The sequence below is a fragment of the Sander lucioperca genome, chromosome 10, assembly GCF_008315115.2.
Source record: "Sander lucioperca isolate FBNREF2018 chromosome 10, SLUC_FBN_1.2, whole genome shotgun sequence".
Lineage (NCBI taxonomy): Eukaryota > Metazoa > Chordata > Actinopteri > Perciformes > Percidae > Sander > Sander lucioperca.
In genome coordinates this window covers 25,790,893-25,809,036 of record NC_050182.1, presented here as the reverse complement: position 1 = coordinate 25,809,036, position 18,144 = coordinate 25,790,893, and the positions used below count along the sequence as shown (strand labels likewise).

Sequence of the window (18,144 nt, the reverse complement as noted above, 5' to 3'; positions counted from 1 at the left end):
TTCGTTTGTCCATTTTGTCTTATAAACCCCTCCCCCCCATTCAGCATTTATAAGCAGTATCTAAATACTTCATTTTATTACAGCAAACTAGAATGTAGTTTTAAGCAGATATAAGGACATTTATGTGTGATAATTTGTCAACAAACTATACATTCTCCTATGACGCATATGTAACTGGTGTATAAACACAATAATGAATGATTGATAATACAGTATAACATATCCGAAATCACAGTGCAGTAAAAGATATATAAACTAACACACATGAACAAATCCCCACAGCACGTTATTTCGCTTTTTTTAACTGTTTATACACATGTTCAACAAATCATTTACAGGCGAGTTTAAAACAGTTTATGAATGTATTTAGAACATGTTAAGCTTGAAGGTTCATTCTTGACCTTGGAAATAAGAAGAAAGAAGAAGACATACTTTATTGAAAATTCATTTTTTTCACTCTGTTGTTATTTTACACATTGAACACAAACACAGCCCAGTCTCACGGCAGTTTGTGTAAATGTCACGTTATTTTATCTATTGATACGTGTTCACGGGGACGTTTTTCTCGTTTTTTACGTGGTGGCCAGCACGAAAATGTGAAGTAATGTATTTCAATGGGAAGCATATTTCGTGGTCACAACACGAAAATGGTAGGAAGTAGTATAAAGAGCCGAAAATCCCTATGTCGACAACTTCAACTTGTTCTGGGAGAGGCCCAGCCTGCTGAAACATGATGGTCTCCACCCAAACCGACATGGAGCCAGGCTGCTATCTGACAACATAACGACCACACTGAAAGTTAAGTATTGACATTCTGTTGAAAATATCACAGATTCATGCCCCCCAGGTATTGATCCTAATGGCACTTTACAAGTGAATGAATCTGAAAATGTTTTCTGCAGGGTAACATGTAGTACTAGTACTATTCCAGCTATAATCAACAATAGACCATACAAAGTGGTGAATGCCCTAAGTAATAAGAAGTTGACTGCAAACATAGTCAATTTAGCATCCAGTTCACGTCAACCACAGCCTGCCCCAAAAAATGAGACGGTGTCTGTTCCTCGACTCAGATCAGTTAAATCACAGGTAACCAAAAGAGGGGCAATACTTAACAACCTAATTGGAATTACAACTACCACTGCAATGATAGAACAGGATAGGAAAATTAGATGCGGTCTACTAAATATCAGATCTCTGTCTTCTAAAGCAATACTAGTAAACAAATTGATATCCGATAATCAAATTGATCTATTCTGTCTAACTGAAACATGGCTGGGCCATGAAGAGTATGTCAGTCTAAATGAAGCCACTCCTCCCACTCATATTAATACTCAAATTCCCAGAGGCTCAGGCCGAGGAGGGGGAGTTGCAGCCATATTTGACTCAAACCTGTTAATTAATCCTAAACCTAAACTAAATTATAACTCGTTTGAAAGTCTCGTTCTTAATCTTCAGCATCCAACATGGAAAACAGTACAGCCTATTATATTTGTTGTTGTCTACCGAGCACCAGGTCCATATTCTGAGTTTTTATCGGAATTCTCAGAGTTTTTATCATGTGTAGTCTTAACAGACAAAGTACTTATTGTAGGTGATTTTAATATCCATGTGGACGTTGACAGCAATAGCCTTAGTACTGCTTTCAACTCACTACTAGATTCAATTGGTTTCAGTCAGAGTGTGCATGAGGCCACGCACTGTTTTAACCACACCCTCGACCTTGTGCTAGAATATGGCATCAAAATTGAAGATGTAATAGTATTCCCGCAAAATCCCTTATTATCAGACCACTTCTTAATAACTTTCGAATTCTTACTACCCGACTATACGAAATTAGATAAAAGCTTCTACACTAGAAGCCTATCTGACAGTGCTATAGCTAAATTTAAGGAAGATATTCCAACAGCACTAAACTCTTTACCGTGCCGTAATATAACAGAGGATCTTTATGTAAACTTTAGTCCCTCTCAAATTGATAATTTTGTAGATGGTGCTACGGCCTGCCTACGGACTACTTTAGACTCTGTTGCTCCTATCAAAAAGAAGATGGCGATGCAAAGGAAACTAGCACCTTGGTATAACTCCCAAACTCGTAAATTAAAGCAAATCTCGCGCAAACTTGAGAGTAAATGGCGTTCCACCAAACTGGAAGAATCTCGTTTAGATTGGCAAGACAGTCTGAAAACCTATAGGAAGACCCTAAGAAAGGCCAGATCAGACTACTATTCATCACTAATAGAAGAAAATAAGAACAACCCAAGGTTTCTTTTCAGCACTGTAGCCAGGCTGACAGATAGCCACAGCTCTATTGAGCCATCTATTCCTATAGCTCTGAGTAGTGATGACTTCATGACCTTCTTTAATGATAAAATTATAACAATTAGAGATACTATTCATCACCTCTTGCCCCCAACCTCTAACGGGTCACCTTTAACTGACAGACTGCTAGAAAGAACGACTAGACCTGACATATACTTAGACTGCTTTGATCCTATAAACCCTCAACAATTAATGCTAAAGGTCTCTTCAGCAAAGCCATCTACCTGTCTCTTGGACCCCATCCCAACGAGGCTACTTAAAGAAGCGTTACCCGTGGTTAACACTTCATTGCTAGATATGATAAATATGTCTTTATTGACAGGTTATGTACCGCAGTCATTTAAAGTAGCTGTGATAAAACTTCTACTGAAAAAACCCACCCTCGATCCTGAGGTCTTAGCCAACTATAGACCTATATCTAACCTTCCCTTTCTCTCCAAGATCCTTGAGAAAGTAGTCGCTAATCAGTTATGTGATTTTCTACATAGCAATAGCTTATTTGAGGACTTTCAGTCAGGATTTAGAAAGCATCATAGCACAGAGACGGCACTGGTGAAAATTACTAACGACCTTCTAACTGCATCAGACAAAGGACTTGTCTCCATACTTGTCTTATTAGATCTTAGTGCTGCATTCGATACTATTGACCATACCATCCTCTTACAGAGACTGGAACATGTAGTTGGCATTAAAGGAATCGCACTAAACTGGTTTAAGTCCTACTTCTCTGATCGATAGCAATTTGTTAATGTTAACAATAAACCCTCCAATTACGCTAAAATGAACCATGGCGTTCCTCAAGGCTCAGTGCTTGGACCAATTCTATTCTCCTTATATATGCTTCCTCTAGGCAATATTATTAGGAAACACTCAATTAACTTTCACTGTTATGCGGATGACACCCAATTATATCTGTCAATCAAGCCAGACGAAACCAGCCAGCTAGCTAAACTTCAAGCTTGCATTAAAGATATAAAATCATGGATGGCCTACAATTTCCTGATGTTAAACTCAAACAAAACCGAAGTTATTGTGCTGGGCCCGAAACACCTACGAACCTCATTAGCCGAAGATATAATTACTCTGGATGGCATTGCCCTGGCATCCAGCACTACTGTCAGAAATTCAGTCATTTTTGATCAGGATCTATCCTTTAACGCCCATCTAAAACAAACCTCTAGAACAGCCTTTTTTCACCTTCGTAACATTGCTAAAATTTGGAACATCCTATCTCAAAACGATGCAGAAAAACTAGTCCATGCATTCGTTACTTCCAGGCTGGACTACTGTAATTCCTTATTATCAGGATGCTCAAATAAGTCCCTTAAGACTCTCCAGCTGATCCAGAATGCTGCAGCGCGTGTTCTGACAAGAACTAAGAAAAGAGATCATATTTCTCCTGTATTAGCTTCTCTCCATTGGCTTCCTGTAAAATCCAGGATTGAATTTAAAATCCTTCTTCTGACCTATAAAGCTCTAAATGGTCAAGCTCCTTCATATCTTGAGGACCTCTTAGTACCTTATTGTCCCACTAGAGCATTACGCTCCCAGAATGCAGAGTTACTTGTGGTTCCTAGAGTCTCTAAAAGTAGAATGGGAGGCAGAGCCTTCAGCTATCAGGCTCCTCTCCTGTGGAACCAGCTCCCAATCTGGGTTCGGGGGGCAGACACCGTCGCTACATTTAAGACTAAACTGAAAACTCTCCTCTTTGATAAAGCATATAGTTAGGGAGTGAGGAGTTGCAGTGAACGCCTAGACCGGCGGGGCAGGGTGCATAGCTGCAGACACAGCACCCCTGCTTTTCTCTGCTTCTCTTTACAGTCATCAGATTTACCTATCGTATAATCAATAATATAGTGCCTCTCCTAGTTATGCTGTTATAATTCTAGACTGCTGAGGAAGTTCCTTCTTATGACACGCTCTTTTCTTTTGTTTCCTTTTATGCACATCCTGTCTCAGAAGTGCTTGTTACTCACCTAGCTCTGGGGAGTTTACTCCCCGGAGTCCTTATGTTTCTTCTTCGCCCAGAACATCGCCTCGGATTAGGGTGACACCAAGACCTGGGTCTTGGGTGCAGCTGTGGCTATGGACCTGCTACACCCTGCTACGCTCTGCGATTCCCTGCAATGCCCGGCTACGTCCTGCTGCGTCCACCGCGTCCACCCATGCTCTGCTGTGCCACGCTACATCCGCCCTACTACCGCCCACCAAGAGTCTGGGTCTGCCGAGGTTTCTTCCTAAAAGGGAGTTTTTCCTCGCCACTGTCGCAATAGCCACTGCTAATACTTGCTCTTGGGGGAACTATTGGAATTGTTGGGGCTTTATAGAGTGTGGTCTAGACCTACTCTATCTGTAAAGTGTCTCGAGATAACTCTTGTTATGATTTGATACTATAAATAAAATTGAATTGAATTGAAAATCCGCGTAGGGAGGTTGGTCGGGGTGGTGGATGGGTCCAACAACACAGGACTTTCACCCGGGCGAGCGGGGATCACGTCCCGCGTGTGGCGTTTTGTTTCCCGTAGTCTTCCTAATCACAACCGTCCTGTTATTGTCGCGCGTCCCCAGCGGCCGTCTCCCGGCATGTGAGGCGTCCTTTCCCTGTAGTGTTTTTCCTAAACCCAACCTCCGCCATCCCGTTATTGTGGTGTGTCCCCAGCAGCCGTCCCCCTGCGGCCGTCTCCCGGGCGTGTGAGGTGTCCTTTTCCCGTAGGGTATTTCGTGCTGGCCACCACGTAAAAAACAAGAAAAACGTCCCCGTGAACACGTATCAATAGATTAAAAATAACGTGACATTTACACGAACTGCCGTGAGACTGGGTTGTAATACACACACATTCAAACAGGACCTATACACATGCATTCAGGGAGAGATGTCAGAGGGAGGAGGCTGCCCATGGACAGGTGCACTGAGCAGTTGGGGGTTCGCACATTCTCCAGCTACCAGTCCACATCTGTCATTTAGTCCTGTGATCTGTGATGATATAAAGCTACAGTCAGCATCCGGTTAGCTTAGCTTAGCATAAAGACTGAAAACAGGGGGAAACAGCTTGTATTGATAATATGTTGTTACCCATCATCAGAGCCAGACTAGCTGTTTCCACCTGTTTCTAGTCTTAATGCTAAACTAAGCTAACCTGCCACTGTCTGTAACTTTATATTAACCAGATAGATATGATAGTGGTATCAATATTCTCATCTAAGTCCAAGAAAACCAATAAGCTTATTTCCCAAAAAGTTTAAACATTGCTTAAAGGTGGACTATGCTTTTCGGTATTTTCTGTAATATCTATAATGTCGGATTTTCATGTTAAATGTGGCCAGAGCTTCAAATATGATGAGGTAAGCGTATTTTAGAGAAATCCCCGTGAGCTAAAACGTTAAGATTTCCCACTGTTCTGAACGCTGTGGTTTCAACAGTTTTTTCTTCTCTCGGCTCTGTGTCATGTAACACCGAGCCGGCCTTCTCCAGCCTTATATGATTGGTCATCTGCTCCAGGTAGGCAGGACTGGAGTGTTTTTTTTTATTAACGCTACTGTGGTGTTAACATTGTCGCCATGTAGCTACATGCTAATGGAAGAGACATTAGAAAGTGCTGCTATATTCTATTACTGTGCACTGCTAACTAACTTATAGTAGTTGCATGCTAACGCCAGGGAAATCTGTGATCTTGGCTGCCAATGTTGTTAATTTCTCCCCAATTTCGGGTCACATTACTGTTGAAACATGTCCAGTTGGGTAGTATTTGTTTCAGAAGCCTTAAAGAGACAGGCGCTCCAACAGAGCATCTCAGACATAGGGTGAATACATGCGCAGCAGCCATGGGCAGTATGAGAAAAATTGAAGTGTTTTTTGAACATTAAAGCATGTAAACAGGTTCAGTACAAACACAAAATACAAGTATGAACCTAAAAATGCTATATAATAGAGCACCTTCAACTCAACGTCCTACATTTCTCTCAGACCTTTCAGCTGCATCTCATGGCCTTCATCTGTGGATGATGTTTGCTCAGTTGTCATAGAGAGTGAGAAATTATATATATATATATATATATATAATATTTAATGAATACATTCTTCATTATTCATTCATCTTAATTTCGTAAATAAATATAATAAACAAATACATTGTATCTCATAATTACAGTTGTATAAATCATTCATTCATCATTTATTGTTTAAGTTCCATTACTATTACAAATGCTTCACAGGAAGATTAATAGTTGATGACAAGTACACTAATAAATACTTAAATATGTACACAACTATATGATAAGGTGTTATAAATTGTTTATTAATTGTTTTACTGCTTATCAATGCTAAATACGGGGTGAAACTGAAATGTTCCCGTCCTTTTAACACCTTGCAAAGCATGTTTAGTATTTTTTCTGGGGTTTATGTCCTGAATGTTTTTTTACATACACAGGTAGACAAATACATATTGTACTTAAATACTTAAAAGCTGCACTATATGGTTGTGCAGACTGGTGATTTATTTGACATTATATGAATCCAGCAGGCAGATGCTCAAATATGAAATAGCTAATGACACTGTTTTACAGTGAATGATGTAATGGTATTGATGTAACGTCAAGTGGAATGCAAAAAGTGACCATCTCTTTCGATGAGTTTAAACGCTTTTGGAGATAATCATGGAAATATGGGAAAATGTCACTTGGTCAATAAGCTTGATTAGATGCATCATTGCCCGGCTGCTGGGAAGCCGTTGTTTGGTCTACATCCAAGTTAAATTGGCATTTCCTCTCCTCTCCAAACCAAATTATTCGAGAAAAAAAATAACCCTAACCCATATAAAACTCAATTGAACTGCTTCAAACAAGGTGCACATTTTCGTTTCGTTGCTATGGCAACAGTGCTGGAATCATGGCGGCAAGAGCTCTTGTTTATGTGTTGTGTTCTGTGTCAGGCAATTTTTTTTTTAGGTTTGACGCCCACATTTGCAGACATGACCAGTGGGCCAGTTATGTTGTTTGTTTTTATTTATATATTTTACTATTGACTGACTTCATCCTGTAAACACGGACGGTGTTTCGTTTTAGGTATCATGATGCCCAGGATGTGACCAGTAACTTCCTGGGAGCCATGTGGCTTATCTCCATCACTTTCTTGTCCATCGGCTATGGAGACATGGTTCCTCACACCTACTGTGGCAAAGGAGTCTGTCTGCTCACAGGAATCATGGTCAGTACCCACCCCCCTCTCCCTCCCTATCTCTATCTCTCTCTCGTACTCTCCCTCCCCTTGGCATTGTCCTTACTTCGTTCACAGGTCAGCAGATTAGAGAGCATTCTGTCATATGTGAGAGAAATTCTGCCATTTGTGTAATTGGGGCAATCCTCCTTGAATACCCTGCATCTGTGCTTCTGTGTATTTTGGGGGTGTAGGCGTGCAAACAAGAGCATGTTAGGTGTGTGTGTGTGTGTGTGTGTGTGTGTGTGTGTGTGTGTGTGTGTGTGTGTGTGTGTGTGTGTGTGTGCGCACGTGTGTGTTATTCCCTTGTCTGTCCTCATTGCATAATGAAGGTCCAACCTTTCAGTGTGTCCTCCCACTCTCTCTCGCCCTCTCTCTCTCTTGTTCCATCTCTCTCTTTCTATTTATCCCTCTGTCTCGCTTTTCCTCTCTGTCCGTCTCTCCTTCCCTGAGACCACATGTTTATTTCTATCTACCGTCCATCTGTTAGTATCAGTGTTTCAGCTGTCGACTGCTCCTCTATTTGCATTACTTCACAGGTGTTCTTCCCTCCTCAAACTATTAATTTATTTTTGTCTTCCCTGCTTTTGTTCTTTCTTTGTCTCATTTCCTGTTTCTGTTTTGTCTTACTGGCCTGTTCTTCATAATTTTTAGCATCCTTTTGTTTAAGACAACCAATTGGAAATTGGTCAACTCATTTAGTAATTTGAACATGGACACTACTAATTTTTTCAATGCCATCATGTTAGCATATACTGTTCTGAATAATTGGAAAAAAATTTGTGTCATATCAAATGCAAGAAAATTTGATTTCTTTTAATAGCTCTACAGCTAAATGTCAAGTAAATTAAAATTAAGTATGCTAAATATGGTGGCTTTTGCTGATTCTTTATAAGGGCAGGAAAGACAAAATAGGACTTTAAAATATGATAATAATATGTTCCCTGGGAATATTTCCCTCATAGGACACAGTGTGCCACATTGTATGTTGCCAAAGGGGAGAGTACATTGAGCATTGAGTAATAGACGACTGTGAGCAGCTAAAGAGATAAAAGTCATTGCACAGTGGGTGCTAACCTTAGTTGGGGATAATGCTGTTTTTTAACAAAATTATGTAATAATATTACTTTTCTGAATTACAATGTTGTGTAATGTATTAAGTACCTATGAATGTGTTCCTTAAAATGTCATTCATCCAAAAAGATGAGGAAGCCTGGATGAGACATTTGAAATGTCATTTTTCATTAACTAGATAATGCCATGGATCACTATTGCTCTTTTTATGTTTTTAATACTGAGGGATTCATTGCACAGTAACATAACACATACGCTCTAATAATGCTAGTAGCGTAGTTGAGCTTGTTAAAATGAAATATAAAGGCACTGTGCTCATACAATAGAAGAACACTACTTAACATTTTAAAAAGAACCCCCCCTAGATCAAGTGTTTTGTGTTTCATTGTGAAAATAAGATAATATGCTGCCAAAAAGCATTGTATGACCAATACCATCAGTCTTCACACACGTACATGCCTCATCCTTTTTCACTTATGCTGAGTGTATTTTGTTAAAGTGCGCCTGAAGTCAAGCAGCCACCACCATGGCTAAGCGTTGAAGCTAGTGTCGAAGTGCTTTAAGATGCAGTTTAGTGAAGCTGGATGCAGGATTCCAGATATGGGCAAAGAAAGGAATACGTAAAGTAGGTGACTGTAGCTGAAATGTAATTGGCTGATGCAGACATACATGACTCCTGTTAAATTGAATAAATACAACAGTTATATACCTGACCTTTGTTTTAAATGCAATGAGGCTAAAGGAACATTTATGCACTGTGTCTGGGAGTGTGACAAAAAAAAGGTGATCACCCTAAGATGATTTTGCTGCATACTATTACTGTAGTACTACTATACTACAGGCAAAAAGGACTTTCATCTGGAAGAAAATGGAGGCGCCTACAATTGGTGCTTGAATCAAGAATATGGCGCAACGTATGTCCATTGAGAGACTGACATATATATTGAGGGTGTATGAGAAAATCTGGAGGCCATTTGACCAGTTTGTAAAAGAAGAAGACATATGGGAGCTGGTACTGTTTTGGAAAATCATTGCATTATTAGTCTCAATACTGTAAGTGTGCAGCACTGGCTGGATCGGGATCACATAGATGATTTTTGTGTCTATATTTCTCCTTAACATCCCCAAAAGACCTCACTGTCTGTCCAGCCTCTCTGTATTTGCCAGTTTGTCTGCTTTCTTTACTGTATAGTCCATTATATGTGTGAATAAACACACTTGTGCACAAAGATACACACACACATACAGACCCCCATTTGCCGGGTGAATCATCCAATGTGTGTTTTAGAGTACAACTCTTACTGTAATGTTAACACACACTCACAAAGACACAGAACAGGGGGTGGATACAGAACGTCCCAAGCCTGCTGTTACAGACTGCATCCTCCACACAACACTGACACAGTGCTTGACATATACACTCTTATTGTGACTCCCACACACACTCTCCTCTCCCGTCACACAAACACACTATCACTATACTCTTCGTTGTGGTTTATTATCGTTGATGAGGATGCAAGTAGAAGGTGAGGCTTGTATGGGTGAGGGAGGCTAGGCGCAGCAGGTCGTGGGAAAGCAGAGAGTGTGGAAGTGAAGTAAAAAGAAGATTTGTAAAAGGTCGGGGGCATAGAACAGGATATGATTTAGTTTTTCTTGCTTGAGAATTATTGTAAAGAGATTCTATAGGGGAAATGCTCGCTGTCGTTACTATGACAACACATGAAGGCCAACAGTGTTGGAATATACCACTGCCCCGAGGCTACCTGGGGGTGTGCCAGTGTGTATGTGTGTCATTGTGGGTGGGTGGGTGGGTGGGTGCTTGCGGGGCGGAATTTTGATTTCCAAGGTGGGGGGGGGGGCCGGAGGTTAGTACAGGCACAAATACAAATATTTGCTGAAAAACATTTGAAAAAACTGAACTATATAGTACTGAATTGTGGCGTTTGACCAACAATAAAGGTGGTCCAATAAAGCAAAACATGTAAAGTAAGGAGTAAAATGCATGTTAATATGTTACACAGTATGCAAAAATAAACAGTTTTATCTCTTATATGTGAAGATATTCACTAAATGAAAGGTTAACTCCATTAAACCCTATGCAGCTCACGATTTCATAATGGATCTCTATTATACAATGTTTAAACTAGCCACTCCAAGCGCCACTATAATAGATATTTACCACTTGTAAAGATTTTACAGATTTTAGTTTTTAAATTATTATCTATTTATTCTGGAGATTCAGTAATTTGCTATCACTAAAGAATACTGGGTCAAATTTAACCCAATTTGGGTCAATATAGCCCTGACCCAGTACCCATGAGCATAAAATGGGTGGTGATGGCGCAGTGGATATGACACATGGCTTTGGTGTGGGAGATCTGGGTTCAATTCCCACTGCGATACATCAACCAATGTGTCCCTGAGCAAGACACTTAACCCATAGTTGCTCCAGAGGTGTGCGGCCTCTGACATATGTGGCAATTGTTAAGTCGCTTTGGATAAAAGCATCAGCTAAATGACATGTGATGTAATGTAATGTAATAAAAACTACTGGGTCACCAAAATGTGTTGTTTTGATCCAGTTTTAGTTATTAATATTTTATTCCATTAAGTTATTCAGCTACAATAATATGTGGTTATTTTGACCCAGTAACAATGTCATATTTACATTTCTGTTCATCAATTAAACCAATAACACGTTCTGTTCAGACTACATTTTCCTTCAGAATCACACACACACACACACACACACACACACACACACTGCCAATACATCACCTGTTGGAGCATTTGTTCATGCTTAGTTACAGAAATAATAAATGATTGGATTGAGGGTTGGAGATTGCTAATGTTTCTGCTTCTAGCTGTTTAAATCAGTTTGAATGACCTGAAGAGAGGGGACTGGTAGCTTGAGCGGGCCCTGTTTCCGTGTGGTGCTTGCAGTATCTCCTGATTTTATAAATTCAAAGTTAGTTGGGTGGCTGGATGGTGGTGTAGACTGCCACAACATGTTGTTCTTATACAGCAAAAAGGTGTGTGTAAATCACAACTCATATCTGACAATGCGGTTCATGTATGTGTATATGGGGTTATTTTGGAATGTACTTTACTTTAACCCCCCCTCCCCCTCCCCTCCCCCCCTTTATAGAATCTATAAGCAGCATATACATATTTAATAAATGGTTTATAACACATTATATTTGTAAGCAGAGTTAACGAATAACATTAATAAACATTTAAATTTGTATTATATCTGCTTACAACAACATTTAAGTGTGTTATAAGCCATTCATCAACTGTTTATTTACTGCCTATAATGCAGGGGTTAAAGTAAAGTGTTACTGTATAAATGTGTGTTTGTGTTTGTCCTTCACCTACAACAGCCTCTTGATATTCTCTGTTGATATACTATAGTTCTTGAAGGCTCATCAGGTTAAAGAGATGCAGAGTAGCTGCCATTTCAAACCTATTTTGTACTTTTGTCTGCCTTGTGCTTGTATTGTGCACTCTAATTGAGCTAATTAAATGTCACATTTTTTGTGTGTTAAACATCTTCCCCTCTTTCCTCTGTGTGTTCTTGCTGACCTGTTTGGGGAAACTATTTTCCACTGCATGAATCTTTAAAGAGATGCATTTTTTTTTAACCTGGAGTGGGTGGATGTTACACAGAAGCACAGATGGGTGATTCCCCCTTTTCTGACAGCTACGTAGATGGCTGAGCTGTAGTGGAGGAAGCGAGGGAAACACCCGGCTGTATGAAACAAATCACAGCAGCACAGCCATCATCAGCCGTGTCACTCTGTCAAGATTGCACAGGGAACCCTGCTGAAATCAAATGGATGCAGGCGTATACACACAAGCAAACTCTCATACACACACATGCACACACTCACACTCACTAGCACACGCTTGAACATATATACATAGCCTTCCATGACAAACCAATCAGCACCCTGCTGTTTCTGACCGAGGAGGACAATTTTGAACATGCACGCATACACACAGTTGGGTATGTGCATGCCGCGCTGCACTTGTACATACTGTATTGTAGCAATCCGTTGAGGGCTCTTTACCCTAAAGTACAGACATCAGCCATCCATTCCATCAGCGCTCATCATATTTTATTCATAGTTTTTGAATAAACACAAATAAAGTGCATGAGTGTTTAGACGTGGGCAGTAATGCCTGTTGGTGCGTTTTTTCTGAACTCAGCCAAGTTATTTTTGGCAAACCTGTCTTATCGTTCGAGAGTGTGCATGATGAAGTCTTGGCTATTTCCTACACGCTTCAAAACGTTGAATGCTCCCTTGCTCTCTAACTCACTATATTTCTCTCCTTTTATTCTCTCTGTGCCTTTCTCTGTACACACTCCCATGCAGGAAGGAGAAGCACTCATACATTTTCATTAAACACTCTTAATCTTAATTCATTACTTATCAGGATATACTGTATGTGCCCTCATTAACATTGCCTTCTTCTCTATCTTTCTCTCCTATTCTGTGCACACCCTCCTCACCTCCTAAATTCAACCCTCTCTCCAACCGCCCTTCGTGTATCCTTCCTTCCTCATTTATATTTACTAATAGCTCTCTTTATCTTTTCTGCTTTTTTCCCCTCTCAGTGCCTGCCCCTTCAGAGGAACCTGTGAGCACTCAACAGTTCCATTGAAAACACTGTCTAATCTGAAAGTTAATTAAGTCTGTCTTCCTCACTGTCTTCCTGCTCCTCTTCTTCTCTCAAGCATGTCTTTCTGGTTGAGAGACTGCTGTCACTCTCTCCCAAATGAATTTACCATATGTCCCATGTGGGTCGAGCTGGAATACAGACAAACCGCTCCGGTTTCATACTTTTACACTTCCTGCAGGCCTCAAGGCTCCGGTGACAGGAGAAGACTGACACCATGTAATTCAGATTGACAGCATCCAATTAAATTAAATTAGGTGGTGTCAATCTTTGATGTGTTTTTTCCATCTATAAGAAGGGAATATTTTTCAGCTCCATATAGAGGCGATATAGAAGGGATCTCACACCAGATGGATTGGAAGTGAAAATAGACTTGGCTTGCCGCTCAACATGAGGAAATGTGGATCTGGAACAGAGCTATCCCTCTTAATCCTCTCCTCTCTCCCATTCACTTCTCCTTCTGTTGTGCGGCTCCCTTCCTCATATTTGTCCTTGCTCCTTTCAATCATCTGGGCTAATTCCCCAGCCAAAAGCCACCGATTTACCAATTCCTTCTCTCTACTGACTGACTCAGTGCTCTGTTTTCTCCTCCTCTTCTTCCCTCCCTCCCTCCCTGCTCTCTCTCAGGGTGCGGGCTGTACGGCTCTGGTGGTTGCCGTGGTAGCCAGGAAGCTGGAGCTGACCAAGGCCGAGAAACACGTGCACAACTTCATGATGGACACGCAACTCACAAAGAGGGTGTGTAGGCTTGTGTGGTGTGAATGAGTGTGTCATCCAGAAAATAAATAAAGACTCTAATTTGTAAAAGCACACATTCCTTGCTCGCACCATAATGACTACAGTACTGTATTTATAAGTACCATTTTTATGTGTAATCGTCCTCCAGGGTGAATTTTTACTATATTTTTAGATTTCTTTGGAATTAAAGACAAGGTGGTTGAGAGTCCGGCAAAACGGCTTGTCCTTTCACTGCCCCTCCTTTGCCCTCCCCAACTACTACATCACACTATCATGCTGTATTGTAGTGACAGAGTGCCATGTTATTTGAGTGAGTGAAGGCAATAAAAGGTCATCTCTTTCTCGTTCTCTCTGCTCCCTCACTTACTGTCCCTCTCTATTTTCCCATCTCCGATCTTTTTCCTCCCACATAGCCATCCCACCACCCTACTGCCTCCCCTCTCCTCTGACATTTGTCTCTCTTACAGTAATCCCTTTCTCTCTCAATCTTTCTTTCTCTGTCACCTTTTCTCCTCTCCTCCCTCCTTGCCCCCTCCCTGCCTCCTTCCCTCCATCTCTCACTCGCTCCCTCCTCCGGTCCTTTTCAATATTTCATACAGTTGAAAGACCCAAGTTTTAAAAATAGCTCCCATATCAAATATGTAGCGTACATTATGGCAGAAGGGTACTGAACGGGGTGGGGTTATCAATAATTTCAGTAGGGATAAAATATCGACAGAGACGCTAAATAGACTCTCTGTTGGAGCCAGGCTCTCACCTCACCTTTCTGCAGGCTCTGACCATGTCAACCAGAATGTGTTTTCCCAAGACGTTTAACACCTTAAACGGTGTGTGCAGGGACGGACTGGGGCTAAAAAACAGCCCTGGACTTTCTCCCAAATAGGCCCATCATCCGGCCATTCGCCCCTAGCCGTGCGCGACAGACACTAGCCAGGATGTCCTGATACTATGCCACAATACTGTAGCCTATCAGACAAGGTATTCACAGCAAGTAACATCTCAAAACCAATGATGATAATTGGGGTTGTGTTTATTAATAAAGCCTCAGCCTTTAAATAAAAACAAAACATGTACAATGCCATTACATCTGCATTGAAAATAAAATATAAATAATGAAATGGCACTGGCTACAGAAACCCCAAATTACACAAACATGTAATTATAAAACATCTAATCTAAAAACAGGTTTTTAGGCTTTTGCTGAGGGTGGTAAGCAAAAAATTGTTCCAGGCTGTGGCTATCTGACTTGGGCCATTTGAAATATTGTGATGTACAGCATCCTGGGACATCCTGGCACTTCCCTGCACACTCCCTGTCATCTTTTGTGCTGCAACTATCTTCAACCTGAATAAACAAATTATTTTAAAGATAGGTTATTAGCTATTATTGATGATATATGTTTTGCTTTGTGTTAAAGAATTAGCATTCAATAACCTATTTAATATTTTGTCAATGTCATATTACACTTTTGATTCATATTTAGGCTGTGAAATGATGAAAATGACTAGGCCCTATCAATTTAGTCTGTGAAGCTTTTACAAACTTTGCCAGTTCCACAATAGTAAACGCAAATATGAAAGACAAGGAAAAACTGCACTCTGATGGAAGACGGACAGAAAGTGCAAGCTAGGATTTTTTGGTTAAACTTTTGGTTAAATTTGGTGAAATATTTAGTCCCCTTCCCTGTGTGTTAGCACGTTTAGAGTGGTATCAATGCATGCCTGATGTTTTCCCGTTTAATTCAATACCATAGTCTTCATCCTAGCAGCAAAAGTGAGCTACAAACTGTCATACAACAAAGTGAAATCGCGGTCAACCCGCGATTAATTTCTAACGCGTTTAATGTTTCAAATTAACCTAACAGAAATTATTAAACACGTTAAGTTTGACAGCACTAAATGGCACGATCATTTTCATAATCATGATGCACACCCATGGTGATAGCTGACTATGCAATTCGCTAAGATAGGGATAAAGGCAGCCTATTATAATGTGTCCTGCTCCTAGCACTTACCAGTACCTCTTGCTGATGTAAAATTAACTCTGCTGTCAGTCCCTCATCATGACCTCACGTAGTCACGTCTAATGATGTAGGCCTACTCTTCTTCCTCAGTTCTTTTTTTACACGTAGCATATAAGTGATTGTATTAGCGCCCCCTGCTGTTGGCTGTTAATATCGCTTTATTAGACTTTTTTGTGCCGACTGCCGTCAGTTGGACAGCCGTTCTGGACTTTTACCGAACACACAGATTGTGTGTGTGTGTGTGTGTGTGTGTGTTTGTTTGTGTGTGTGGGTGGGTGTGTGTGTGTGTGTGTGTGTGTGTTTTTGTGTGTGTGGGTGTGTGTAGGTGAGAAATGTGTATTTAGGGACCATTCGGTATTTATGGAATGGACCACTGGAGGAAAATAGGGGAGGGTCATGTCTTTTTATTCTTTGTTGAGGGGAGGGTCACCCAACATTTTTTAGTCTAGGAGGGGGGGTCACCCAACTTTTGTATTCATGAAAAAAGCAACATTTCAAAGTGGCTTGTTTGGTGCATATTTTTTCATGTAGCTCTTAGTCTCTGCCCTCCTTTGCTACCAGATGGGTCTGACCCATGAGTTTGCTGGGGGGCAGAGGCAAGACTGTATGGCTGCAGACTGGAGCGTCCCATCTCATGCCGTCCCGTCTCGTGCAGTCCCGCCTGGTGCCGTCCCCGAGCTTCTACTTTTCAAAATAAAAGCTGGCGTCTGGAATAAATTACTTTACTACTTTAATACTTTATTTTTTTTAAAGACACTGAGTGTACCTTAAGGAAAATCACAGAAAGAAACCATCTTTGTCTGCAACCATAAATTGCTCTAGGTATAGAGTTATAATATTCGCTAACAATGTTAACCAATCACCATCAGGGACACAACAATAACATCCAGAAATCAGCAAACTATATGTATGGCTAAAATTGTTACTTTAACAGTTTAAACGTTTTTCAATTGATTGCAACAAACGTGTCATAGGCGTCGATTTCGGTGTGGGGACAGTGGGGACGCGTACCTACCAGATTTCGTCATGAGTCATTTTGTACCCACCACTTTTTTTTGAAAACCTCTAGCTCAATTTAGTTAAAAAAAAAAGTCCATAACACATATAATTCTTGAGCGACAGATGCCCAAAAATCCAGAGCAATCTCTATCCCCACAGGGCAGGCACACACAGGCACACACAGGCACCTACACACACACACACACACACACACACACACACACACACACACACACACACACACACACTCTGCTGCTGCGCTGGCTGCAAGCATCTCTGTTCACAACGCTGCCTGTCGGGACATTCTGCTTAACGTGGTTTAATGTACCTAAACAATGATCAATCATCACCAAATTTCTCATGGCCATATCTTATAATGAACACTTAAGCCTGTCAAAAGAACTAAACCGAAATCCAACGATTAAGTTTTCACATTCCAACGATTAAGTTCTCACATTAACATTTTTTTCTTCATTGGCGCCTATGGCGAGGAAAAAGCTTGTACCTAAACAATGATTAATGATTACCAAATGTCTCTCATATTGCTCCTCATAACCACTGAAAACTGTCAAAAAATCTAACCAGAAATGTGGTGATGATTGATCGTTGTTTAGGTACATTAAACCACGTTAAGCTTTTTCACGTTATGACTTATAAAGCCCATGAGAACCGTGGGGAGTCAACCCACAGCCGCTCTGCTGCCCTGCTGAAAATGTGAAGCAGAAACGCGTCAGATGTCAGATAACTTCCATAATAATTGCACTTTGGGTTGGATTTTTTGACAGTTTTCAGTGGTTATGAGGAGCAATATGAGAGAGAAATTTGGTAATCATTGATCATTGTTTACGTACATTAAACCAAGTTTTTATTCATTAGCTACAGGACAGCGTCTTTCAAACATGACTTGCTCGAAAGAGAAAAAAAAAATTAATGCGTCATTGTACCCAGCACTTCTGGAAATGTACTTCCAAATTTGCGTCTCTGTCACCAACACATTTCAAACCAAACTGACGCCCATGAACTTACCCGTATCTCCATCTGGAAAATAATTCGATTTCGTATTTTTGACCCTCTGAACTTACCGTTGGACACG

At 40.7% G+C, this 18,144-nt stretch overlaps 1 protein-coding gene across 2 annotated transcripts in view; it reads left to right on the top strand.

The window, feature by feature from the left end:
* The window catches only part of kcnn3 (potassium intermediate/small conductance calcium-activated channel, subfamily N, member 3), a 66,830-nt gene that overhangs the window by 34,536 nt on the left and 14,150 nt on the right, over positions 1-18,144 (top strand). For both annotated transcript variants that reach the window (XM_031299340.2, XM_031299341.2), the window contains exons 6-7: positions 7,384-7,525; positions 13,919-14,029. In XM_031299340.2, coding sequence (XP_031155200.1) covers positions 7,384-7,525; positions 13,919-14,029 — 253 coding nt within the window. The remainder of the gene's footprint in view (positions 1-7,383; positions 7,526-13,918; positions 14,030-18,144) is intronic.